A 26,783-nucleotide genomic window follows, 5' to 3' on the forward strand; every position below is an offset into this window, starting at 1 on the left:
ATCATCGTACATGCAACGCAGTACTTCTGTGCATGTGGTTGGTCATAGTCCCATAGGCTTACCATGTGGCTATGCAAAATGAGTTACATGATCACAACAGTTGAATCTGCAGCACTACGACGCAACGAGAGTCAGATGAGAACGGAATTGGACAGATGCTATTAGTATTACTACAGGCGATACACTTTGTACTGGCCTGTTTCGCTACACAAAGTCCATTCTTAGGACCGATAAAACTATGGGATAAAATTGCTTGTAAGAATAAATGTGCACTTGAAATCCATGTTATGATTATGAAAACATGAGAGTTCATTCTTGTAGGCAGTATATTATTTTACACGCCCACGCTATAACCGATATGCACTGTACAAGCGTTTGTGTGTGAGGAATATCTCTGTGCTGCTTTGCACAAGTGTTTATGCTGCTTGTAAGGCCCAGTAAGCGAATAGCATCACATTCTTGTCAGGGTTGTGGTGCCATGTCCATGGCTACATGTTCCCTGCAGCTATCCTGCACTCGCAGCCTCAACGATCAGGAGTCGTGCATGTGGCATTGCAAAACAGAGCATGACTCGTCGAGGCATTGTAAAACCAAGCGTGTGTTAGCGTTGCTTCTCCGAGAGCAGGTTACACTTCTGATTTCGTTTTTGATTTTTTTGCTTTGTGTTGATGCGCGCATCATGATATTGGTTGTTGCTGATAGCTGCAGGCAAAGGGATAGATCATATATTAAATGATCGGGAAAAGAAAGAAAAGGCGAGGGATATCGGAAGAACATACACCCCTGGCCTGACTTTCATCATCATAAGTTTGTATTGATGCTAATATCTCGGTCACCGTACCCTGTGGAGCTGGTAATTCTTTTCTTACATCTCACATGGGCATCTCATTACTTTTAGTGATGGGATGATGGACAAGGGAAGGAGAGCAGGAATGGAAAAAGGGGAGAAAGTATGTACATGATCTGCCTGTATGTACATACTTTCTCCCCTTTTTTCCATTTCTGCATTGAATGTGCACATTGGTTCTGATTGCACTTGCTGTAACTGTACAATGCAGTATAGGATTGAGTGCACGGATGTATTGCTCATAATGGCAGTGCACGCTACAGGGCATCACCGGGTACTACTAGCAACAGAATTGCAAAAGCTGGCACTAAAGTCAACGCCATCAGAATGGTGTTCTGCTGTTTGAGGGAACGTTTACAAGGGGCAGCGTGCAAAGAGCCCCAACATCAAGTCCGATATGCATGGAACATATACCTAAATTCTGAGTATAATGCGTACAAAGAGAGTAACTGTCGGCCTCCAGCAAGTGACATAGCTGCGACCATGGGTATGAGAGTGAATCTATGGATGCTGGGTGCTTGGTGCACATGACTAACAAAGCCATATCAAATCCATTTTTAAAAGAGTGAAACACATGCAAGCCCCGGTATACCCAAGGACAATGCGATAAGCGTATCGTATCCAGCTGTCTATCCAGGCGGCCACTGCATTTGTCGTCCACCGAGCAAATGAACATGGAGATGATACACTGACTGTGCTCCGTGTTCGCCGTTATTGATCACTGTCATACAAAGCAGAGAAGAAACAGCAGTGGTGAGTGACTCACTCTGCTGGGTGTCCCTTGTTTACGAACACAGCAAGAAACAGCTAGTGAAAAGGAGTAAACCGTTTTTTCTTAAACCAGGGACAAAACTGAGTGTCTGTGCGCCAAGGGCACATTGCAAACACTATGATTCTGTCTGGGAATGTACTGTAAATCTAGCACTTCCTTCTCAAGCCACACTTCCAGATCATAAATCCTTTTCTTTTACACTGTACAGCATGCTAAGGCAGGAGTACGGGGAGACATGTACGAGCAAGGATCCTTCAGTATGCTGCACTATACAGGACTGAGCGCACATGTTTAAAAGGGAAACACAGACCTCAAGTAAAATAATAAGGTGTTATACATGTAGTACGACTACAGGTCTAAGTGCCCAAGTTGGCTGGTATTTTGTCCAATTGTCAGGCCTGTGCTCGTGACAAGCTATCGCCAGTGGAGCCCCTGCTGTCCTCATGTCTTCCTGAGTTCCGGTGGCAGAAATTCGCTGCTGATTTCATGCAGTTCTAAGGTTCTCAGCACTTAGCCGTCGTTGACTACTACTCCCGATGGATTGAGCTTGCAGCTTCTGTCATTCTGCAGCTGAAGTCCATGTTTGCGCATCACGGCAACCCAGATGTGTTCGTTTCCAATGGTCCCTATTCACAAGTGCAGAGGTTGCAGCATGGCTTCGAGAGCAAGGAACCACTCAGCGCACAAGCAGCCCTCTTCATCCGCAAGGCAATGGCTTAGTAGAACGCGCTGTGCAGAGACTGCAGACCCTAAAGAATTTGCTGGTGAGGGGAGGTGATCCTTACGTTGATCTGCAGAGCTATCGTGCCTGTCCTCTAGCACATGGCTTCCTGTGGAACTCCTCATGGGCCGCCGCATCCAGACACATTCGCCCATGTCTGCAGACCTTCGACGTCCATACCTTGTAAATCCCCCTGTGTTTGCTGCCAAAGACGCCTCGCTGAAGTCCCGGCAAGCATCGGATTTTAATTCTCGTCATGGTGCCCGTGATGCTCCGTCACTGGTTCCTGGTACCGCTGTCTTTGTCCCAGACAGAAAAGATCGTCACTGCTGAGCATTCTACCCGGTCGCTAATTGTTGGGACGCCATCCGGTTCTGTTCTCCGTCGCAACCACAATGCTCTCATCATTGTCCTCCAGCAGTTCCTGTCGACTCTGAAGACACTGGTGAGCTAGTGTCTCCCGTTCAACGTTCTTCATCTCCAGTTACTCCCATCCCTTTCTGGACGTGCTTTTTCATACGCCCATCAGATGTAAATAATTCGCTGAACTCTGTTATTTCTTCAGAGCATTTCCAGGATACTTGCATTATATCTCTCGGACCTTTTCTCTTCTCAGGGCACAGTCTTGTCAGATTCTGTTAGCCATTTGGTGTCACTCTTTCGTCGTTAGCTTTATTCCTGCTTTGCTATCTCTCTCTTGCTGCGCGCCTTGAAAGGGGAGATGTAGTATTTTTTTGGTATTTATTCGACATTTCCTGGCTCGTCAAACGACTGCCAATGACAAATGAATGTGAAATGAAGGGTGATAGCCAACCGCGGCAACTATCCGAAACAGTAAAAAAAGTAAAAGGCATGAAGGAATGTCCTGACTCTGTCATGTGTACACTACTGTACACTTATGACCGTGTGCGCTGCATGCCGTAGGTACGTCATGCAGGCTGTCTCCCGTAGGCCAGAGCTTTTGATGTGCTTCTCTCACGGGCTCGGGGCTTCTCTTGGGTTTCACTGACCTGCTGGTTGTGCATTTCTTGCTCCTAATTAGTTGACTCTTCTATGTCTCATTGTCCAAAACTCCAAACCATATCGAGAATAATACTAGTAGCACAGTAAGGTTTGACTGCACCAGCACCATGGCCAGAGAATTAACAGTTCATGGAGCTCACCGATGCGATAACCTTTCGCAAGGTTCTCGGTCTCCGCAACCTGCTTGGCAACCCACAGTAAATGGCCAAGGATCTGCAACATGATGCAGAACAACACAAACGGGCAACAGAACTAAGTTAAAAAAAGCATATACGCTGTAGTACAGCGCTGTGCACAACACCGGTAGCTACAGCTATAACACGAATATGACTTAGACTAAATCATCATTGGGTATATTACATGTAAATTTAAGTACGTGTACGAGTCGCCGTTTTCAATGATAGCCAGGGGATGGAGACGAGATACAGATACTTGCTACTACCTATGCCGCAGGAGAGCCAAGACAAGCGGACAAATAATGGCACCTGCAGCTCTGCTAACGGGGTTCCTGTGGAGTTGCGATCACCGGCTATCCTGTACTAAAAAGGTATTCGTGTAGCATTGTGCAGGGCCGTCGTGTAGCATTGTGCAGGGCCGTCGTGTAGCATTGTGCAGGGCCGTCGTGTAGCATTGTGCAGGGCCGTCGTGTAGCATTGTGCAGGGCCGTCGTGTAGCATTGTGCAGGGCCGTCGTGTAGCATTGTGCAGGGCCGTCGTGTAGCATTGTGCAGGGCCGTCGTGTAGCATTGTGCAGGGCCGTCGTGTAGCATGGTGCAGGGCCGTCGTGTAGCATGGTGCAGGGCCGTCGTGTAGCATGGTGCAGGGCCGTCGTGTAGCATGGTGCAGGGCCGTCGTGTAGCATTGTGCAGGGCCGTCGTGTAGCATTGTGCAGGGCCGTCGTGTAGCATTGTGCAGGGCCGTCGTGTAGCATTGTGCAGGGCCGTCGTGTAGCATTGTGCAGGGCCGTCGTGTAGCATTGTGCAGGGCCGTCGTGTAGCATTGTGCAGGGCCGTCGTGTAGCATTGTGCAGGGCCGTCGTGTAGCATTGTGCAGGGCCGTCGTGTAGCATTGTGCAGGGCCGTCGTGTAGCATTGTGCAGGGCCGTCGTGTAGCATTGTGCAGGGCCGTCGTGTAGCATTGTGCAGGGCCGTCGTGTAGCATTGTGCAGGGCCGTCGTGTAGCATTGTGCAGGGCCGTCGTGTAGCATTGTGCAGGGCCGTCGTGTAGCATTGTGCAGGGCCGTCGTGTAGCATTGTGCAGGGCCGTCGTGTAGCATTGTGCAGGGCCGTCGTGTAGCATTGTGCAGGGCCGTCGTGTAGCATTGTGCAGGGCCGTCGTGTAGCATTGTGCAGGGCCGTCGTGTAGCATTGTGCAGGGCCGTCGTGTAGCATTGTGCAGGGCCGTCGTGTAGCATTGTGCAGGGCCGTCGTGTAGCATTGTGCAGGGCCGTCGTGTAGCATTGTGCAGGGCCGTCGTGTAGCATTGTGCAGGGCCGTCGTGTAGCATTGTGCAGGGCCGTCGTGTAGCATTGTGCAGGGCCGTCGTGTAGCATTGTGCAGGGCCGTCGTGTAGCATTGTGCAGGGCCGTCGTGTAGCATTGTGCAGGGCCGTCGTGTAGCATTGTGCAGGGCCGTCGTGTAGCATTGTGCAGGGCCGTCGTGTAGCATTGTGCAGGGCCGTCGTGTAGCATTGTGCAGGGCCGTCGTGTAGCATTGTGCAGGGCCGTCGTGTAGCATTGTGCAGGGCCGTCGTGGAGCATTGTGCAGGGCCGTCGTGTAGCATTGTGCAGGGCCGTCGTGTAGCATTGTGCAGGGCCGTCGTGTAGCATTGTGCAGGGCCGTCGTGTAGCATTGTGCAGGGCCGTCGTGTAGCATTGTGCAGGGCCGTCGTGTAGCATTGTGCAGGGCCGTCGTGTAGCATTGTGCAGGGCCGTCGTGTAGCATTGTGCAGGGCCGTCGTGTAGCATTGTGCAGGGCCGTCGTGTAGCATTGTGCAGGGCCGTCGTGTAGCATTGTGCAGGGCCGTCGTGTAGCATTGTGCAGGGCCGTCGTGTAGCATTGTGCAGGGCCGTCGTGTAGCATTGTGCAGGGCCGTCGTGTAGCATTGTGCAGGGCCGTCGTGTAGCATTGTGCAGGGCCGTCGTGTAGCATTGTGCAGGGCCGTCGTGTAGCATTGTGCAGGGCCGTCGTGTAGCATTGTGCAGGGCCGTCGTGTAGCATTGTGCAGGGCCGTCGTGTAGCATTGTGCAGGGCCGTCGTGTAGCATTGTGCAGGGCCGTCGTGTAGCAATGTGCAGGGCCGTCGTGTAGCATTGTGCAGGGCCGTCGTGTAGCATTGTGCAGGGCCGTCGTGTAGCATTGTGCAGGGCCGTCGTGTAGCATTGTGCAGGGCCGTCGTGTAGCATTGTGCAGGGCCGTCGCGTAGCATTGTGCAGGGCCGTCGTGTAGCATTGTGCAGGGCCGTCGTGTAGCATTGTGCAGGGCCGTCGTGTAGCATTGTGCAGGGCCGTCGTGTAGCATTGTGCAGGGCCGTCGTGTAGCATTGTGCAGGGCCGTCGTGTAGCATTGTGCAGGGCCGTCGTGTAGCATTGTGCAGGGCCGTCGTGTAGCATTGTGCAGGGCCGTCGTGTAGCATTGTGCAGGGCCGTCGTGTAGCATTGTGCAGGGCCGTCGTGTAGCATTGTGCAGGGCCGTCGTGTAGCATTGTGCAGGGCCGTCGTGTAGCAATGTGCAGGGCCGTCGTGTAGCATTGTGCAGGGCCGTCGTGTAGCATTGTGCAGGGCCGTCGTGTAGCATTGTGCAGGGCCGTCGTGTAGCATTGTGCAGGGCCGTCGTGTAGCATTGTGCAGGGCCGTCGTGTAGCATTGTGCAGGGCCGTCGTGTAGCATTGTGCAGGGCCGTCGTGTAGCATTGTGCAGGGCCGTCGTGTAGCATTGTGCAGGGCCGTCGTGTAGCATTGTGCAGGGCCGTCGTGTAGCATTGTGCAGGGCCGTCGTGTAGCATTGTGCAGGGCCGTCGTGTAGCATTGTGCAGGGCCGTCGTGTAGCATTGTGCAGGGCCGTCGTGTAGCATTGTGCAGGGCCGTCGTGTAGCATTGTGCAGGGCCGTCGTGTAGCATTGTGCAGGGCCGTCGTGTAGCATTGTGCAGGGCCGTCGTGTAGCATTGTGCAGGGCCGTCGTGTAGCAATGTGCAGGGCCGTCGTGTAGCATTGTGCAGGGCCGTCGTGTAGCATTGTGCAGGGCCGTCGTGTAGCATTGTGCAGGGCCGTCGTGTAGCATTGTGCAGGGCCGTCGTGTAGCATTGTGCAGGGCCGTCGTGTAGCATTGTGCAGGGCCGTCGTGTAGCATTGTGCAGGGCCGTCGTGTAGCATTGTGCAGGGCCGTCGTGTAGCAATGTGCAGGGCCGTCGTGTAGCATTGTGCAGGGCCGTCGTGTAGCATTGTGCAGGGCCGTCGTGTAGCATTGTGCAGGGCCGTCGTGTAGCATTGTGCAGGGCCGTCGTGTAGCATTGTGCAGGGCCGTCGTGTAGCATTGTGCAGGGCCGTCGTGTAGCATTGTGCAGGGCCGTCGTGTAGCATTGTGCAGGGCCGTCGTGTAGCATTGTGCAGGGCCGTCGTGTAGCATTGTGCAGGGCGGTCGTGTAGCATTGTGCAGGGCCGTCGTGTAGCATTGTGCAGGGCCGTCGTGTAGCATTGTGCAGGGCCGTCGTGTAGCATTGTGCAGGGCCGTCGGACACGCTACGGTCACTACGGTATTGACCGCACCACTCTTTGTCCCAGGTACCCTGTGAATCAATAAAATGCACTGATTTGGGATCTAAATTTGCGAAACATGTTCAGAGGAGCCACCCCAACCCCTCTAGTAAATTGTACTTCAGATGGACAGCCGTACCACCCTAAAATACCTTCCCATGCCCCTGCTGCTGCTGTAATTACTAAGACATGTTCTTATCATTACATCAATTCTGATCCACTGATGCACAGGATTGGTAAAATGATCCATGTAGAAACATGTTCACACTGTTGCTACCCACAAACCAACAAAGACACATGCCAAGAAGTAAAACACCCAATCTTAGGCGTAACAAGACTACTAGTATTAGTACCTGGCTGTCCGATTCGACTGCGTCAGACAGCATCGGAATTTGACGCTTTGGAATGACAAGAATGTGAACGGGCGCCTGGGGGCTAACGTCGCGGAAAGCCAGGCTCTGAGGTAGAAGCAAAACACAAGACACAAATACCAAGTGCACTCAATTCATGCACCAGTTGTCACAAAGAACTACGCTGAGCCACTCACATCTTTCTGTGTCCTGTTGGGCTCAATGAAAACAGGGCTCATGAATAAGTTAGCACCCGACACCAGTACTACACAGCCCGGTGTTCAGAGGTCTGCGGATGCACAGCGTCTGGCATATAATGGAACCAGTCGGACCAGGCGGGTGTAGCAGAACATAACTGAGAACAGGTGTTGGGATTGGTGCTGAGGCCCAGGGTGTTACACCCCCCCCCCCCCCATAATTGCAAACCTAGGGGAGGGGTGGAGGTCCAGGGTGCCATCTCAGCCCCTTGGGCTCCTCCCCTGGCTCCACTGAAGCAAAGATTTCATCTTGAATGCCCAGGAGATCCGAATGTCGCAAATTTCTCTTTTTCCCTTTATCCATGTTCACGAGTTGACTACGATAACAAGTACACGACACACGTTTCGCCATATTGTTTGTGATAGCTCATCAAGTGTCCAAAATTTAACTCGAATACTGAGCCAATAATAAACGAAAAATACAAGAAAACACAAGGGAACGAGTATCCACGACTGTATTAGGTAATAAGCAGTCAGAAAGTGCGATAACAGGGCCCAAAACTGACAAGCTACTGAGACATTCAACAACCTGAGACCTAGCTCTAACACGTTTCCAGTGCGCAAGCCAACGGTCTTCCAACTTGGAAGGTTCACGGTTAGGTAGGACCGAACACAATATTGTCATGCACAAGGCGTAAGTTACCATTAGATATTGGCGTCCGGTTTTGTACAATTCGTTTTCGCAAAGCTTCCCCCTTCCTTTATCTCTGATATTGCTGACCCACCCAAGTTGGGTGGTGTGTTGCTTTGCTGCTTCGAATTGTAGACCGCATTGTCATGTTATTAGCTGGTCTCGTCATCGTCCTGTAACAGTCGGTATTCTTTATTGCCGTGCGACTTAGCTTGTGTACATTTTCGCTGCGCTCATCTTCCCCTCTTCGGTCCTCCGTGAGCCTTCCAAGTTGGAAGGCCGTTGGTTTGCGCACTGGAGATGTGTTAGAGCTAGGTCTCAGGTTGTTGAATGTCTCAGTAGCTTGTCAGTTTTGTGCCCTGTTATCACACTTTCTGACTGCGTATTACCTTGTTACAGTCGTGGATAGTTGCTTCATAACTCATTCCCTTGTGTTTTCTTCTATTTTTCATTTATTACTGGCTCAGTATCCGAGTTATAATTATTGTATTTATCGCAAAGAAAAGGACAAAGGAACTACAGGTTACGCTATAATGTCCACAACACCATCAGTTACTTGACTATCAGCTCATGCGATAACATTGCATGACACTGACGGACGGACGGTACTGACGTTCTACAACTAACAGCCATTATAAACTGACATACTCTACCATACCAAATGTAGAAACCCTTCACAATTACTATTGACAAAATAACAATCGGTGCATATGCTGGTACATGGACAACCACGGTTTTGTTTTCGGTTTGTTTACAACCCGTCTCATCTTTTTTTCAAGCCTGGGTGTACTTGCACTCGTGACACTGATTTCCATCATTTCCAAAAAAATCTTACCACATCATCTTCATGAACGATTTCTGCTGGAATTTCTTTGCTGATGATTTTGCTGAATATAGTGGGTGTGCTGGAGGAAGCAGCAGACCGGGCAGCTGTGTGGGCAGCACTGACCTCATCTTTCCCACTTGAGCGACGTGCCGACGACGAGAACACGGAACGCGCCGGAGTTTGGCATACTACAGCAGAGGATACCAGCCTCCAACCAACCCTTCCACGCAACATCGCTGTAGCCACACAAAGACCTACTACAATTCCTAATAATATTGTCCAAGGATCACTGTTCTTCATTCCTAAAAAAAGTGAAAGACTGGAGCCTGGAGGACCATGGATCTGGAGTGGTGATCATTTTTCAAATCTGATTTGATGCCTGCACGTGGAACACGCACACGTGACGCATGAAGGCGGGGAGTCCCCTATAGTGTACTTGGCCCTAGCCCTACAGTACATGAATAACCACCAGAGACTCATAGTCATACTCGTCATATTCATACTAATCATAGGCTCATGTCACGATCAAAACCAGGGAGTCATAAAATACCTGGTATTTTACGACTCCCTGATCAAAACCAGGGGTGGTTACGGGTAGATCGACTACTCGGAGTACTCCCTGATCAAAACAGATAAGATGAGACAAAAACTGCCAACAAGACAGTGGTCAATGCCCTCACTAGAGTCACTGCCCTCAGTGCTAGTCCGGCATAGTGACTAGTACTAGTAGTGCCGGGGTTGTCCAAAAGATGTGAGTGCCAGGCGCGTGCCCCGTATGGGTTCCTGGGTGCCCGGAACCCCCCTTTTTTCGCTCAAAATGCAGGATTTTGCTTCTTTTTTTAAATTTTCCCGGGAGGCCCCCGGACCCCCCCCCCCCCCTTGAAGGGCACCGGTGCACGCGCCTGAGTGCCCTGATGATCATCGAGTCCGGCATGGTATGGAGGGCTTCCGACAATTCGAATTTCACCAGGGAGTCATAATTGCAGCTGGAATTGACGATCTGAAGGACAGGATTTGAAGGTACTTCAAATAACTCTTCCATCATCCTAGGTTTCCTAGCCTGTGTATCCCATAAGAAGGCAAAGTGGGCCAGCCCTAGTCACAAAAATATGAATAATGATAATAGGCAACTTTTAAATGTACAATTGTACGGTAATCAAGTTGAGAGAATGTGTATCTTCTGGCCATTGTAGTCTGGCACAAAGACTTGGTATGGATGCTGTTCGCTATCGATGGAGGCGATGGCCAACTGCCCAACAGTTCCGTCCACGTTCAGTATTACCTCCCTGTCATACTTCCAGTCTTCTGCGGTAGGACTGAACAGGTACACATTGCCACCATCATCACCGGACATCACAAACGACGGGCGAGCAGCTGCTGCCGATGCCGGTGAGGAGCGTGAGCAGCTGCCGTTCTCCAGAAGCTGGCCGTTCGGCAGGCACAGCGGGAATATGCTGCCTGGCGCGCCACGGCCGATGGACTCTTTGAGGGCGTGGTACCCAGTGCTAACTATGTGCATTGGCCACGGGACAGTGTCGTTCGTCAAGTCCGCCGGTATCTCGTAGAAGCGGACCGAGCCGTTCTTTTCGTTGTTGACGGTCACGGCCAGATCTAGTCGTCCGTCTGCGTTGGCATCGACTGTGTGCAGAGCAAATGGCGCGTCAAGGGTATCTATCTTCCTTGTGCGCAGTGAACTGGGTGACCAGTCAACATGGCCAGTGCTGCTATCAAACAGAGGCCACACCAGCTGTAACTCTTTACCAAAGTAGTTGGCACAGAGTAGGTACGGCGCCCGCTGTCCAGCTGCGTTGGTTATGTTCACCAGGATGAAGAACACATCCGGACCACCCTCAAGCAACGAGTGCTCCTGCCAGATGGAGTCCAGCGGATTTGACTCCGGCTGCTCAAGCCAGAGCAGCTCGGCCTTCGTTGACCCTACAGCAGCGAGCAGAACATCCGGAAAAGCAATTGTGTTAGATGTACCCATACACTGCGCATTTACAGTAATACTGCGACCATTCATTACACATATCTTTTTCTCACGATGCCATGAAGGGGACAACCAGTGACACAGCCAGGCCATCGGACTTCTTGTCTCGGAAGTAAGTGTAAAACAAGGCCCCGGAAGCCGCAGAACCTCTCCATAAGTTTCTCCCAAGTCTTCAAAGCTATTTTGGTTGATAAGCATATGGCAACATCCGGACCTAAGCATAAGGCCACCCTTTCTTTTTTCGTTGTTTAACGTCCGCGCCCGCGTACCTTTTTGCCTCCGACCGGAAAAAAAACAAGAAAGTAGTAGTACCAATATTGCCAATAATATGCGAAGTTGTAAATACATGATTGTGTAGTTTCACAGTGTGCCGATCATGACCTTAAACTTATAATCTTGCCTCCCGGGCATGCCTTTGTCTTGTGTTCTTTTTCTTTTTTTGTTGGCTTTTAAATATCGTACGGTGTGTGTCCTAGTAAAAAATTCAGATGTAATGAATTCATGACATGCTAACTCCATGCTATGTACCTGTTTTGTTGGATTCATCAGGCATGTGCTCCAATGTACCATCAAAGAGTGTTGTTCTATGCCTGCAAGTGCCGTTTGACCCAGAAATATTGTATATAAATATTATCACATGCTTTACTGGTCAAAATGTTTGATTGGGGTTTCCAGTTTTTGGAATGGGCTTTTGTTTTTTTTCCGCCCTCCCGCGTACCTTTTCGCGAAAAAAAGGACGTTAAACAATGAATTAACAAAGGGTGGCCTGAAGGCTCACCTAGAAGAGGTTTGTCCGCCCTTGCTGTAAGAATGTCCATACGACCATCGCCATTCATATCGTGCCATATGATCTTGTGATAGAACCAACTGCTGGACGTTGATGTTATGACATGTGGTCCGGTGATGGGATTAGCGCCAAGGTCGAACAACGATACCGAGCCTTTGGTCTTGCCCGGCACTAAGAATCCTGTTGAAGCACTGGCTATGTCGGATCCCGGGAATACACCTTCTGCACAACGCAACGACATGGTACGCAAAGCAAAACATTCACAAGGCTGAGGGAGTTGAAATGGGAAGAGTCTGAAGAAAAAAATTGAATCATCACGGTCACCACGCTCTCGCTTACTATGATGGCCAAACGGTGCTCTGCCACTAAGCTATCGTGCACTAGTAGCAGCAATTCCAGCAGCACATATCATTACATGGGAAAGTATGCCGGCAGTGGATTCATCTATTACATGTGGTAATCTGACACTAATCTCTATCACAGGCCGCTGGTGATGACTTCCCGAAGGCATGCACCCAATCTTTAATAGTGAGCCGCCTTTTGGACATCAACGGCAACGCAATCAGCAGTGCGAAGCCAAGGTTACTTCCCTGCATTGCATGCAATCAGACCGCTCATACATGCTCATAGATTCAGATATCCTCACAACCTCTGGCAAATGAGGATCGATATAATACAGTGCTGGCAAGTGAAATCCGACCCCCTGAGCGGTGCGCTCACATCGCAAAGAATTATGTGAACCCACCGCTCAGTGGGTCGGATTTCAGTTGCCAGCACTGTAATTCTCATGGCCCACTTTGATTTGCTAAGCAGCTATCCGAAATGGCAGACACTGCGGATGAGATTCAGTCTCTGCATGCTCGGCGACTCAGCGAAGCATGAGTACAAGGTCGACATGTACTTCTGCTGCAGGTACATTCTCCGACTTGAGTACAAGAGTGCTACTGTACCTGGCACAAGGCGGAACTCGTTGGGCCACACGACTCTGTTGCTGACTTCGGACAGCTGGATTTGCGATGTGCTCGAAAACAGCAGCTGTTGGATATTTCGCGCTATGTAGACGCCATCTTTAGCGAATGGATTGCCGCTGAACGATGAAACCAATAGCGTCCAGTTGTGTCCAGTCTGACCTGCGTGGTATTCTCTTCCAAGGTAAAGGAAGGACGGGTTCTCAGCATTGAACGAGCCTAGCTCCTTGAACGGCGAACCAAGGATAGAAGTAACCGCCAGGGTCACCATTAGCAGCAGCACAAACTCTGCCACCCAAGTCTCCATGTCGGCAAGGAGAGCGCAGTCCAGCGGTTTGAACCACAGCCGGAGAACAGTATCGCCTTCCTCTTTGCAGCGTCTTCGCTCAGTCTCAGGCAGATTGTGCAGCAGAAGTCGTTCAAACGGCCCCGGACAAGGTCGATTGTTGATTCGGGAGTGCAAATATGAAATGAATGAATTATTTCAGGAATGGCTGTCGGAAAACGGGACCTGGCTACCATCATCATGTCCTTTGCTATCCCTGTGATGACCATGATCACGGGATCCACCACAAAGTCGAAGGTAACTGGTTAGAACTAATCCAGCCATAGGCATAGCATGCTGTAACTACTTCGCGGCCTACAACAAGTACAAGGCTACAAGTACAAGTACAACGATAACACTAACACTGACAACAGGTCAGAAGGTCAAATCGAAGTCAGAACTTTACTTGGTCTGATCATCCGATCGGATAAAACCCTGGAAGGCTGGCGATGGCCCATGATGCTGGCCTTCACCGACCACCCACATGATGCATGGGACATCGGTAGGTCACGAGTCTGTATGGCACACTTCGACCTCTGTATGGCACACTTCGACCTCCACTGCCCATCCACCCTCATCTGGTCCACAGCCGGCCCTGGCCCCTGCGGGTCTGGTCGGTTTGAATGTCACTCAGTGTCCTTGGCTCATTATCATGTCTTTCTCCACCTCTGAAGCATTGTCTGCAAGCCCGGCCTAGTTCGGCACAACCCCTACAGAGCAAGCACAAGAGAAACCACGGCTGCACAATCGATCGAATAGCGCCTCGTATCATGCCTCATTTGATCTGGGCTCACGGTTCTGGGCCTCATGTACTCCAGTCTGGCAGCTGCACGGAAACGGTCATTTTTGGCACTAAAAAGGTCCTAGCCCTGATGTGGGCAGGAAGTGAACTCGCTCCACCTGCACATGGGCTGCACACATGACTCTGACCGGCGGGTACTGTAAATATACAAAATTTCGGCGCTGCAAAATTTCGGCACTTAACGAATTTTGACATTTCGGCGGCGATTTATTTTCGGCGTGGGGTAGAGGCGCTAGTATAGTGCGACAGATGCTGTGAAAAATTTCATCGGCGTTTTAATTTAGGCGTTTTGGGTCGGTGCCGAATATAGCCGAAATTAAATAGCTGCCGAAAATTTGTATATTTACAGTATACAGTCATGCACCATACACTCCTACCACCTTGAACCAGTAGTGATCAGCGCCTGCTGGTGACCTTAGTACAAATAAATAGTATTCTAACATGATTGTAACCTGCTATGCTATGCATCTGTGCGTTTGCTTTGCCGGTCTGCCTGGATTCAGACTTCAGTGCAGAAAGACTGGACTGGTGCGCAGAGTGGAGAGGGGAGCATTGCTCAGAATCACGGGCTAAGGCTCAGCATTCACAGCAACAACAGTCAAGAAGCAAAGCCTCAGAATCACAAGCCGAACACCAATACATGAGGTACACGACATTGTACAATTACGACAAGGGTATATAATAATTATTATATAATAATATGGGGAGGTAGTGTAAGAGGCACTGAATTAGTCCCACTGTGTATTTCTCAACCAACACTATGCTAGACTGAAGTTGGAATGTTAGCCTTGAGAGCTTTCAGCGCACGTGCACACGCTTGTTCAGGAACTGTACGTGTGCGTGGATGTGTGGTTGGCAAATATCATTGTGATCTAAGTCACCCGGTGCACGATTTCACTCCGAGACTTCTTGGTTTTCTTCCCACTCCTTCCAGATGGCAATTTTCCGACGGCCCGCCGAGTCTTGCATGGCGCGCGGCATTGCTTGCGTACTGTGCTGCATCACACACCCACCGTCGCTGTCAATGGCGATGACGCCACCGGAACCAGCGGCCATCGCGCTCATCTCCCTCTCGCACGCATCCTGCAGCGACAAGCCCGCATAGTCCATGGCCGCGCAGATACGACCGCATGTGTTGTGGTAGAGGAACACCTCACCCTTGCCTGTTCCACACACCCCGGCGCTCGATCCAGCATAGCAGCCACCGCCTATGATGGGGGAATCCCCAACTCTGCCACGCATCTTGTCGATTGTGCCTCCAGTAGAAACAGCACAGGCGATATTGCCCTGCTTATCTTTAGCAACGGCACCGACAGTGCCACGGCAGTGCTCGTTAACATCTGCTCCGTCCTGCCCCGACGCCGTTTTCTTGGCTTCGCGAACTGCCTGCCATGCTTTGAATCGCCGCTCAGTGTGGAAATACTGGTGAGTCTCTGTCCTGAGTCCATGCTTAATAGCGAACTCCTCAGCCGATGGACTTGTAACGAGTGCGTGTGGGGTGTTGCTCATGATCTTCTCGGCCGCCAGGATAGGATTTCGGATTCTCGACAGTCCCACACACGCACCGCAGTGGCCACGGTTATCCATAACTTGGGCGTCCATCTCAAACAGGCCGTCCTCATTGAACAATGATCCGTGACCAGCATTGAACAGATCACAGTCTTCCAGAGCCATGACTGTTTCAATGACGGCCTGCGTGGCTATGTTCAGATGAGCATAGGGAGAGAACGAGGGCGGCGAGCGCTCGGAGAGAACACTCGCACCACGATCCAGACAGGCCGCTAACGCATCTTTGTACTCCTTGCGATCTTCGTCAAGACTCACGTTTTCAGCACCACCGTGAAGCGCCAACGTCCAAGACATTTTGCCAATAGCAGCTTATGTCTTGCTTGATAAATTCTACTAAATCCTACTGAAAAGGTGTTTTATTGAACGCACAAACCAATGATGATAATGAATAATATCCTAGCAATACCGGTGGTAGTAGTCAAGATTGATACATTGATTTGAAATTGAGGTAAGTAATCTGCATAGAGTAAAGAATGGAGACAGTCAGAAAAATAAAAGCCTACAGTTGCGGCTGGCCTGCATAGGCAAAAATGGCACTCGTTCCGACGGAAACCGTGATATTTTCGTGGATGAAGAGCAGGGAGTCGAGTCGTAGTCGGAGATTTATGATCGAGTCCGACTCCCTGGCCTGGCCGCCTGGTAGATCTACTATTGTACTAATACGTGGTGAAGATCGAGGCGCGAGCGACTGAAGACATGTCAAGTGACATTATTTTCATGTACATGTAGTCCTTCGCCAGTCTTCGGCTTCCAGGCTATGTTACGACGCGACGTGAATACATGAGAGAAAGTGACCGTGACACTGACTGAGTGATTGCATGCTAAGCGTATCGTAATGTGCGTAGATCTACAAAAATCTACTGAAATATGCAATGGCGCGGCCATGGCAATGCACCACCGTTACTCGTGTAGATCTACATGAGTACAAAGTACAATGTCAATGACATGACATTGACATCGTCATTAGCATTGCGGCGTGACCTGAAGTGAAAGACAAAAATGATTGCCCTCCAACTCCCTTCAGTGTTCCTCCCTATCCGTCGCCAATCTGAGCCTTGGTTGATCAGATGGATCCTCCAAATGCCCGGCTACATGTAGGTCTACCCGGTCACTGCTCCGAGCTGCTGCTGCTAAACTTTCGTACAGGCACAAAGAAATTGATTGAGTGAACACTAAGCAGTAGTGAACAGACTGGAGTAAGACTAAGAAGTAAGAGTAAGACTAATCCTGTAATACGGGTAGTATAGTAAGAGGGAACACCTCATCCTGTGCTCTTCAACTGTAGAGAGCTGCTGCTGCTGCTACACCGGCATGTACACCGTCACTGCTCAGTGCTGCTGCTGACCCGGTCTGTAGGTACTACTGAGCTCTCCAGCTCTCGACCTTTGTGGCCTGGCTGTCCACAGGCTGTTGTGGTTTGACACATGCTTGCAGACACTTCCTTCAACTAACGACTACGCTACCTTCTTTGTTGGTTGACAGCATGTTACAGGGCGGAGGACCACTGTGTTTCAAGCGGCCAGTGCTCCTTACCACAACCATCTACGGTTGGCAGAGCCCTGCCAAGGCTGCCATTAACGAGCGAAGACAACCCGACTGACAGTGCAATAACAAACAAAAAAACAAGAAGACTCAAACAACTCCCTAGTAAAAGGAGGGTCAGAACCAGGGCTAACACCCATACGGTTCAAATGGTGGCAAGACCGGGGCTCTGCCAACGGTGGATAGTTGTAGTAAGGGGTACTGTTTCCGAACACATTTTTTTGTGGTGCGACGTTAAATAAACTTCTACAACAACACAGTGGTCCTCCGCCTTGTAACATGCTGTCAACCAACAACATGTTTTCAACAAAACAAGGTATATTTAATGCCATTCCCTCAACTTCCAGCAGTTCGTATTCATTGAAGTACATGTATGGCCATAATGGGGCGGCTCCTAGAAGGTTAAGGAACGAAATGTGACGTGTAGGTGTGTGAACCTCTCGCACTGGCCCATCATCTTTGGCAATTCCTTCCCCATACTGGTCCATAGCCATGCAACCATTACTTTCCAGCGGCGAGGTAAAAATGGTTCTCCTCCGAATCACCATGACTCGCGTACACCGTGACCGATGTTGGAGCGAGTGGCTTTTTGCCCTACGAATGTAGTGCCAAGCGCTCGAGCCGGCCCAGAAGCTGGGTGTATGTGTGTGTGCGCACGCACGGCTGCTGTCGTGCCATGCTGTTGTTCAGCCAGCATGGGGCCTTTTAGTAGCGTGTCCAAAATGGCAAGAAGACGTGTACGTAAGACAGAGAAAGTGTTTTAACTCTGCGTTACATGACCAGTGAAACTAAGAGTTACTTCAGTATAGTACCCTGGGTATAATATCGTGACCTTTCTTTTTGGCTTGGATATAAAGCACCTTTCCAGACCCTGGCCTGGGCATCCTTTTCCAGACCCTTGCCCTCGGATATACAATGTACAGGAACAATTCCTGAGAATGAAGTCGAAGACACCACTGCAGCTGTACTTATGGTTGATAAATATGGTGGCGAAGACACACCTGGCAATATGGCGGTAAACACACGCCTGCCCACACACGCTCTCTAGGCTGCAAAGTTCTGTCACAGAGCTCTCCTTCTCACCACCACCACCATCAGTTCGCGCCTGCGGGCGCCTGGGCGATGCATGGCTGGCGGTATCCGGCATAGCAGGCTGGTACATCAAGTAGCGCATGGCACATAGATGATGACACAGCAACGACATAGCTCGATTGCGACGTACGTTTCGTCCCCGCTGGACTCATCAGGCAATCTTCTTCTTGGATGTCTTCATACGGAGCTTGACTCGTGAGAATGAAGTCGAAGACACCACTGCAGCTGTACTTATGGTTGATAAATATGGTGGCGAAGACACACCTGGCAATATGGCGGTAAACACACGCCTGCCCACACACGCTCTCTAGGCTGCAAAGTTCTGGCACAGAGCTCTCCTTCTCACCACCACCACCATCAGTTCGCGCCTGCGGGCGCCTGGGCGATGCATGGCTGGCGGTATCCGGCATAGCAGGCTGGTACATCAAGTAGCGCATGGCACATAGATGATGACACAGCAACGACATAGCTCGATTGCGACGTACGTTTCGTCCCCGCTGGACTCATCAGGAAATCTTCTTCTTGGATGTCTTCATACGGAGCTTGACTCGTGAGAATGAAGTCGAAGACACCACTGCAGCTGTACTTATGGTTGATAAATATGGTGGCGAAGACACACCTGGCAATATGGCGGTAAACACACGCCTGCCCACACACGCTCTCTAGGCTGCAAAGTTCTGGCACAGAGCTCTCCTTCTCACCACCACCACCATCAGTTCGCGCCTGCGGGCGCCTGGGCGATGCATGGCTGGCGGTATCCGGCATAGCAGGCTGGTACATCAGGTAGCGCATGGCACATAGATGATGACACAGCAACGACATAGCTCGATTGCGACGTACGTTTCGTCCCCGCTGGACTCATCAGGCAATCTTCTTCTTGGATGTCTTCATACGGAGCTTGACTCGTGAGAATTAAGTCGAAGACACCACTGCAGCTGTACTTATGGTTGATAAATATGGTGGCGAAGACACACCTGGCAATATGGCGGTAAACACACGCCTGCCCACACACGCTCTCTAGGCTGCAAAGTTCTGTCACAGAGCTCTCCTTCTCACCACCACCACCATCAGTTCGCGCCTGCGGGCGCCTGGGCGATGCATGGCTGGCGGTATCCGGCATAGCAGGCTGGTACATCAAGTAGCGCATGGCACATAGATGATGACACAGCAACGACATAGCTCGATTGCGACGTACGTTTCGTCCCCGCTGGACTCATCAGGCAATCTTCTTCTTGGATGTCTTCATACGGAGCTTGACTCGTGAGAATGAAGTCGAAGACACCACTGCAGCTGTACTTATGGTTGATAAATATGGTGGCGAAGACACACCTGGCAATATGGCGGTAAACACACGCCTGCCCACACACGCTCTCTAGGCTGCAAAGTTCTGGCACAGAGCTCTCCTTCTCACCACCACCACCATCAGTTATGCTATGCCGGATACCGCCATGCCGGATATGCCGCTGCTATGCCGGATACCGCCAGCCATGCATCGCCCAGGCGCCAGGCGCGAACTGATGGTGGCGGTGGTGAGAAGGAGAGCTCTGTGCCAGAACTTTGCAGCCTAGAGAGCGTGTGTGGGCAGGCGTGTGTTTACCGCCATATTGCCAGGTGTGTCTTCGCCACCATATTTATCAACCATAAGTACAGCTGCAGTGGTGTCTTCGACTTCATTCTCACGAGTCAAGCTCCGTATGAAGACATCCAAGAAGAATATTGCCTGATGAGTCCAGCGGGGACGAAACGTACGTCGCAATCGAGCTATGTCGTTGCTGTGTCATCATCTATGTGCCATGCGCTACTTGATGTACCAGCCTGCTATGCCGGATACCGCCAGCCATGCATCGCCCAGGCGCCCGCAGTACAGATAATTATCTATGTCCCATGGCGAGGAGGTGCGCTATGCCGTTTCACGGTATGTGGTAATTACTAGTAGTCTGGAAATTCACAATCGATCCCTTGATACCTAAGATTCTTTATCATAATTATGCCCAAGTCCCTTTCTAGTGTGGCTCTCTATACAATGTATGTTATTCTCGACCAGACCTCTCCTGGAAAGACGACGAATCCTGATGTACTGTCGTATCCATCGTATTCGACTTTAAAAATACCCCGCATTTTAAACACTTGAATTTGACTGGTTTCGACAGGATAGCTCCACCAGGAACCAACTCTCCCTTCCTCTAGCCCACTCTTCTGCATTGCAATGGCTATTCGCAGTGGCTGCTTCTTTTTCTTTTCCTGTTCTTTTCGGACTTCTTACTCTTTCCTGGCTTGCTAGCTGTGGTTGGCTATAAACCCTGCAATCACCACGCAACGTGGTCATTGGCTACCCCATGTACATGTATGTACATGTATTGCTTGGAATAAACGTTATAAAACTAAACTAATTGTTGTCCCCGGCACGGGCTTGCGAATTACATAGTTTGGAGGCAACAACGTTGTGAATGGCCAACGGTCCTCAACGTTTGTTCAGCACCTCCATGAGCGACACGCTGCTATCTGGTGTTCACGAGGTGTTTGTCGCGCTGGAAACGGAGCATCTCTGTAAGTTTGTATCCCTGATGATGTTTGTGCCTGGAGAGCACTATATAAGTGGTGCTCTTCAGGCAAAATCTTCCTCAGCCTACTCAAGCTCAACTGATGAGGGGTGAATTCCCCGAAACACTGTGTATTGATCAGGGAGTGGTGCTTTCTTGCAGGTTTGCCGAGTGGAAGGTTCCATGGACTTCTCGTGTGTTCTGGATGGCAGTCGTGAGTCAGTCAATTGAGATTCAAGTCGGCAGGAATAGCGCCAGCTCCCACGTAGGGAGCAACACAGAATTCCCCAAGTATCGCCGAAGTCGCACCAACCTCTCCTTCACAAAACTAAACTAAAACTAAACTTAACTAGTGACTTACTTTCACATACTCAGTAGCACTCCGGCGTCACGGTACGCGTACCAGTAATTCTAAAGGATGTGCGCCAGAGTGACTTTCTTTTTTAGATAATTGAACAGATGTTGACATAGCTCCTTTAGCATGACACTAGTAGTAGGTAGGTACTCGAAGTAGGTAGGTAGGTAGGTAGGTAAGTAGGTAGGTAGGTAGGTAGGTAGGTAGGTAAATGAGATGGTGAGCACTCTCTTGTATTCTCTTTGCAACTGTAGATATCTTACATTGTTAAAAAGAAAAAGATACAGATAGATTATAGTATTCATAGAAGGGATATCAATATAATGGCATTGAAGTGATAGCGTTGGCACGATGAAGAGAACGCACACCACGTTTCCACTGATTCCGTCTTTCTGGAAACGTTGAATTCCGATTTCTCTAAGCTATCCGCATGGAGGCCGGCCCGGAATTCAGCCAAGTGTTTGCTGCATATAGTACATACTGACTCTTTAGCTAGAAGTTCTTTTCTACCCACTCTCCCCAGACTCCTATACCTCTGCGGCCAGATGACTCCTCCATCGCGCGGAGCATTCCCCTTGAGACGAAGTGGAACACCACCTTGCCGTTACTGTCCACTCCTATCACACCGCCATCACCTGTTTGCAGTTTGCCAAGTTCAGCTTCACATGCCTGTTGTAATGTAAGCTCTCCATACTCCATAGCTGCGCAGATGTGCGCACACGTCGAGTGCCTGAAGAACGTTTCACCTTTACCGGTTGCGCACACCCCGGCTTGCTGGGATGCAAAGCCCCCGGCTCCCACAATGGGCGAATCACCGACTCGGCCAGGCATCTTGTTGGTCATACCTCCAGTGGACACAGCGATGGCAATATTGCCGTCAGTGTCTTTGACCACTGCTCCGACTGTACCTAGCGCACCGTCGTCATGACTACCGCCATGGCCGCTCTCACGCTGAACTGGTTCAGCCTTGCCATTCTCCGTATCAATATTGTGATCCAGAACGGCGGACTTGCTGCCGTTGTGCTGTGCAATTTCTAACTGCTTGCGCCGCATCGCCGTTGTGAAATAATCCCGAGGTTCGGTGTGCAGTCCTTCGCGGACGGCAAAGTCCTCAGCTGATGGGCCTGCCAGAAAGGCATGTGACGTCTTTGTCATGACTCGCTCTGCAGCTAGTACAGGGTTTCTCACACACGTCAGCCCTGCACAGGCTCCGGATTCGCCATCGCTGTTCATCAGCTGCGCCTCCATTTCAACCTGCCCGTCTGAATTGAGCACAGCGCCACGACCAGCATTGAACAGGTCACAGTCTTCAAGAGCCACGACCGTCTCGATGGCTGCTTGCGTGGCCATGTTGAGGTGGCTGTAAGGCGCAAAGGATGGCGCTTGCCTGCCACACACCACCTCTACACCTCGTTGCAGACACGCGTCCAGGGCATCGCGATACGGTTTGCCGTCCAAACTTCTGCTAAGGTCCCCCGCCCCACCATGGAGTGCTACCGCCCAGGACATTGGCTGCTGCAGCGTTCCGGAATTCCGCAATGGTGACTTCTCCCAGTTGAATGAATGTCGCGTCGTCCGAAGCGCTTCACAGAGCTGGACAGCAGACTGAGCAGATTAACTCCCTTTCATTCAGGTGGTTGTTCAAGGGCCAGGGTAGCTCGACACGCCGACCTACCTGTCCAAGGCGCAAAGAGAATTAATAACTGAAAAGAACACTAGTACATCAGGAAAAAGAACTAAGGAGTGAGGAAGCTTCCCTTCGCCTTGGCGACTTGCGGATGTTTAGTTTGTTTACTGAGTACTTCCAACGACAGACAGTGCACATAGCCACTGCAGTGTGACTGTCATTGTCAGCACCGAAGCACTCGTGACTGCACACCAGCACAGGGAGTACATGTAGTATGTAGATCTGCGTGTCATCGCTTTCCGCGTGGCACTGCTGATATTCCATCTTCACTGAGCCAGTTCAGGAAACACTTGCCAACAGAAACTGCTTCAAGCAGCTTGTCACAATCGTTTATTGCACTTATGTTTTGTAGGCTACCTTATATTCTATGGCTTGCTCTTGAGTCTTGTTTCATATCACGGTCAAAACAGCAAAAGTGACTTACGTATCATGAACATGTAGCAGGGTCGGGCCCTTGATCGAGCTTACTAACTTTATACTCGCGACTCGCGAGGGACAATCGGACAGTCGCACATGGAGTGGTGATGTATGCGGTGTGCAAGTGGATCCACCTCGACTCGTGAGTCCTGAAGTAACTCACTGCATCAATCGCCTCCCTTCTTACACGTTTACTTCTGCATAATGCTGAGTACTGTACCTCCAGTCGGATCCGGCCGATGCATCGATGGCACTGATCTGAGCCGTGAGCGGTCAAGTAACCACTTAGTTTTCAGACTACATGTGCATGACTACTGCACTCAGTCATGATCGAAGTAAAAGTGGGAAGGGGCTTCCCGCAGCTTCATGCACAGCTAGCTAGGCAAGGGTGTGATGTTACTGTAGAGCAGAATTGACCGTATCATGAAAACGAGCGGATTGGTCGGGAAAGAGTAGGTCTGCAACGTCCTAGTTTAGTTTTATAATTCCAAGCGATACATGTACATGTACATGGCTGGGGCAGCCAATGATCCCCACTGTAATAAAGGGTAGCACAAGTACATACATAATGTAGTTTGAAGAAGGGCTGAGGCTTCCTGCAGCTTCATTTCTGAAAGGAATTCGGGTGGACACACCCATTCCCATCGCGCTGCACATCCGAACCAGTTGCGTTATTTTTACAACGTTTCGGCACTTGTCCATCGTCAGGTAATAACAATGAACAAGTACATGTCACCTATTAGGCTAAGCATTTTGTAACTAAAAGTGTTGTATACAACACTTATGAATTCCCCATACATGTAGCTGCCCTGGGAAAACAAGCTGTAACCTCCATGGGAGTTACATTCGTATATACTACTTCGAAGTATAATAATAATAATAATAATAATAATAATAATAATAATAATAATAATGAAAAACAATCCAGAAAGATACTAATAAAGAGAAATGGAGTGAGAAGAAACAACACCTATGAAAATGATAATCCTAGCACTAAGGTAATAACAGGAAAAACTGCGAATAATAATAATAATAATAATTATTATTATTATTATAAATATGTTGTTGTTGGTTGCTGTCAACCAACAACATGTTCCAACAAAACAAGGTTTATCTAATACTCGTACTGTATGTACCGGTATACTCTTGCTGCAACGCTTGCATGCTGCAACGTTGCAACGCACATACCCGACCCAAGGAAACAGTATGGTTTTATGTTGTGGGGGGGGGGGGGGTAAATCTTCGGCCAGTAGGACAGGCTACAACTGTATTCACTTCGTCTTGGCCCGGGATGAGACATGGGAAAGTAACAAATCCTTATTGAGAGTTTGTTCCTAGAGTGTGAAAGGCCTAGGTATAAGGCATTAGCATTGGTATTTGGAAATTTTGGTACAGATAAGAGGAATGCACCCCACTTTCAAGCTTTCTATTCAGAGATATCTGCTTGATCGCATGGACATGTACATAATTATGTACACGATTCTGGCATGGTGGCAGGCTCGAGTCCCAAAATGGCGCCCACACTTTTGTACTACCCTTTGTGGCTTTGTGGCTACGGAATGAGGAGGTGATGTTCCTCAGGCTCCTCTCGGAGCTCAATGTCTTCTTCACTTTGAACGTTTGCGTCTCAACGTAATGACAGTAGTATCGAACAAGACTTTGGTGTAGGTTCATTCAATGTCCACGGCTTGTCGTAAAGCCTAAAGAATCACTGCGGCAGCTGATAACCTTCGGAAATGCAAAATTTAAATTTGCAGTTTGACTAAAATAAAGGACTGTTGCGACGAGCTACAGCTGGTGACTACAGGATATTCTGCTTACCAACGGCGAACAGGCATTATGGGCTTGGGTTCGCTATTCACAACAGCCTGTTTGAGCGTGTTCATCGGGTATGGTCAGTATCAGACCGAGTGGCCGCGATCCAAATAAATGTTTCCAAGAGAACTAGAAGTACTTTATCCCTCGTCAACGTTTATGTGCAAACAAGATGATATCCACCTCGACGAGTTCTACTCAGCGCTCGGAGATTTCCTGGCCCCGGTTCCGTCACTAATACTAGTTCCCTCCTTCTCGTGGCTGGCGACTTCAATGCCAAACTCGGCCAGAGAGATGACTCCAGCGGCTCGTGCACCGGACGATATGGTCGTGGACGTCGTAGCTGCAGCGGAGCTATGCTAGCGGATTTCTGCGAGTCGTTTGGTCTCTTTGCATGTAACACTGCCTTTCGACTTCCAGCTAGGCATCTGACAACCTGGACGGGCTGGAGGCACAACCCAAACGGCGGTTGTTCTATTCCCATAATTATATACTAGTAATCAGATAGTAGCATATTGTGTGGCAGCAACCAGAAGCAGATTTTCACAGATGCCCGATCCTATGCTGTGAAATCAGACCATCGGCTGATTCTCGCACGCGCCCCTCCGAGCAGGATCTATGGTCTGTGAGCACATAACAACAACCAAAAAAGAACCGCGAAAGCGCAGAAGTTTCAGGTCTAGACTATAGATGGAGCAAGCATACCTGCCCGCAAAACGTCCAATCCCAACTCCCCCATCAGATCGCCAACGGCGCAGTAGACACATCCACACCACAGTGGCACATCCACACCGGAAGCACACTGGACATTGATCTCATCCGTTTCATCCAGCAAACAGCAAAGAATACCGTTGGACTGGCGTAGCCCCCAAGGAAGCAACAGCGTTTCATGGATGATCAGCTACATTCCTGGTCGGAAGAGAAAAACAGTTGCGACTGCTGATAACTGCCAATTGGGCTCCACAACAAGTTAATGATCTGAAGCATCGGCGGAACACCCTCTCACACCGAATCCGGCTGCGAGCAAAGGAACTAGCATGGAATGAGCTGGACGCTCTGGCAAGGGAAGTAGAAACAAAGAGAAATACGGCACAGATGTTTCATGTAGTCCATCTACTCCGGCGACAAACACAACAGCCTATCACTGTGCATGATGAAACGGGTAGACAAATAATACAGCCAGACTCAGTAGCCATCCAAATCACCCACCACTTTTCTAAGCTGTACACGCCAGAGCCTGGTGTACTGACTGGCCTTGCAGCCGCCGGGCCCTACCGACCGGGATTGCGCTATTCAGCACCATCGGCTTGAGCGGCCCATTTCTGAGGCAGAGGTGACACAAGCAGCTGGAAAGTTGAATAATGGAAGGTCAAGTGGCCCAGATAACATGCTAGGGGAGCTGCTAAAGTACTCACCTGCCCTCGTCCACTCCAATATCACCCAGGTCCTCCACTCTGCCGTCGAGACAGGCCTACCCCTGAACAGCATCGGTAGCGGGTCGCTTATTCCGCTACAAAAGCCTGGCAAATCAAGGGGACCAGTTGCTCACCTACGGCTCGTGGTTTTACTGACAGTGCTCAGGAAGTTTCTATCATTGATTGTGCTGCAGAGGATCAACAAGGATGTCAACAATTTCGTTGCCCACACACAGAGTGGTTTCCGCCCCAGCAGAAGCACCACAGACGTCGTCTGGTCGTATCGATGGTTGGCGGCTCGAT

At 50.1% G+C, this 26,783-nt stretch overlaps 4 protein-coding genes across 5 annotated transcripts; all 4 read right to left on the reverse strand.

The window, feature by feature from the left end:
• Positions 1-131: 131 nt before the first annotated feature.
• Positions 132-9,540, reverse strand: LOC135814357 (histidine triad nucleotide-binding protein 1-like). 2 transcript variants are annotated; one of them, XM_065327468.1, is made up of 5 exons: positions 9,186-9,540; positions 7,466-7,570; positions 3,504-3,576; positions 1,440-1,568; positions 132-702 (listed from the first exon to the last, which is right to left on the reverse strand). In XM_065327468.1, the coding sequence occupies exons 1-4, from the start codon at positions 9,474-9,476 to the stop codon at positions 1,477-1,479; spliced, it is 561 nt and encodes a 186-aa protein (XP_065183540.1). In that variant the 5' UTR covers positions 9,477-9,540; the 3' UTR covers positions 132-702; positions 1,440-1,476. The 2 variants fall into 2 exon arrangements, with proteins under 2 accessions (XP_065183540.1, XP_065183539.1); XM_065327467.1 differs by lacking the exon at positions 132-702 and having other exon boundaries at positions 1,066-1,568.
• A 574-nt stretch (positions 9,541-10,114) lies between these two features.
• On the reverse strand, positions 10,115-13,541 carry LOC135814358 (uncharacterized). Its single transcript, XM_065327470.1, has 3 exons — positions 12,904-13,541; positions 11,945-12,175; positions 10,115-11,111 (listed from the first exon to the last, which is right to left on the reverse strand). Exons 1-3 carry the CDS (start codon positions 13,226-13,228, stop codon positions 10,333-10,335), a joined length of 1,335 nt encoding a protein of 444 aa, XP_065183542.1. The 5' UTR covers positions 13,229-13,541; the 3' UTR covers positions 10,115-10,332.
• A 1,105-nt stretch (positions 13,542-14,646) lies between these two features.
• Positions 14,647-16,259, reverse strand: LOC135814359 (isoaspartyl peptidase-like). The gene has a single exon (XM_065327471.1). It carries the CDS (start codon positions 15,909-15,911, stop codon positions 14,943-14,945), a length of 969 nt encoding a protein of 322 aa, XP_065183543.1. The 5' UTR covers positions 15,912-16,259; the 3' UTR covers positions 14,647-14,942.
• A 4,953-nt stretch (positions 16,260-21,212) lies between these two features.
• On the reverse strand, positions 21,213-23,042 carry LOC135814360 (isoaspartyl peptidase-like). The gene has a single exon (XM_065327472.1). It carries the CDS (start codon positions 22,653-22,655, stop codon positions 21,639-21,641), a length of 1,017 nt encoding a protein of 338 aa, XP_065183544.1. The 5' UTR covers positions 22,656-23,042; the 3' UTR covers positions 21,213-21,638.
• Between the last annotated feature and the right edge of the window lie 3,741 nt (positions 23,043-26,783).

The sequence above is a fragment of the Sycon ciliatum genome, chromosome 4, assembly GCF_964019385.1.
Source record: "Sycon ciliatum chromosome 4, ocSycCili1.1, whole genome shotgun sequence".
Classification (NCBI taxonomy): Eukaryota; Metazoa; Porifera; class Calcarea; order Leucosolenida; family Sycettidae; genus Sycon; species Sycon ciliatum.

Bases quoted from the DNA above. Each gene is read 5' to 3' on its own strand.
- LOC135814357 (XM_065327468.1), bottom strand. From the start codon at position 9,476: ATGAAGAACAGTGATCCTTGGACAATATTATTAGGAATTGTAGTAGGT. The intron at 7,571-9,185 runs GTAAGATTTTTT...CTTCTACCTCAG, and splicing joins TCGTTCATGAAGATGATGTG to AGCCTGGCTTTCCGCGACGT. The intron at 3,577-7,465 runs GTACTAATACTA...ATCATGTTGCAG, and splicing joins CAGTCGAATCGGACAGCCAG to ATCCTTGGCCATTTACTGTG.
- LOC135814358 (XM_065327470.1), bottom strand. From the start codon at position 13,228: ATGGAGACTTGGGTGGCAGAGTTTGTGCTGCTGCTAATGGTGACCCTG. The intron at 12,176-12,903 runs GTACAGTAGCAC...TGCGTTGTGCAG, and splicing joins CGAGTTCCGCCTTGTGCCAG to AAGGTGTATTCCCGGGATCC. The intron at 11,112-11,944 runs GTGAGCCTTCAG...TCGCTGCTGTAG, and splicing joins GGCGGACAAACCTCTTCTAG to GGTCAACGAAGGCCGAGCTG.
- LOC135814359 (XM_065327471.1), bottom strand. From the start codon at position 15,911: ATGTCTTGGACGTTGGCGCTTCACGGTGGTGCTGAAAACGTGAGTCTT.
- LOC135814360 (XM_065327472.1), bottom strand. From the start codon at position 22,655: ATGTCCTGGGCGGTAGCACTCCATGGTGGGGCGGGGGACCTTAGCAGA.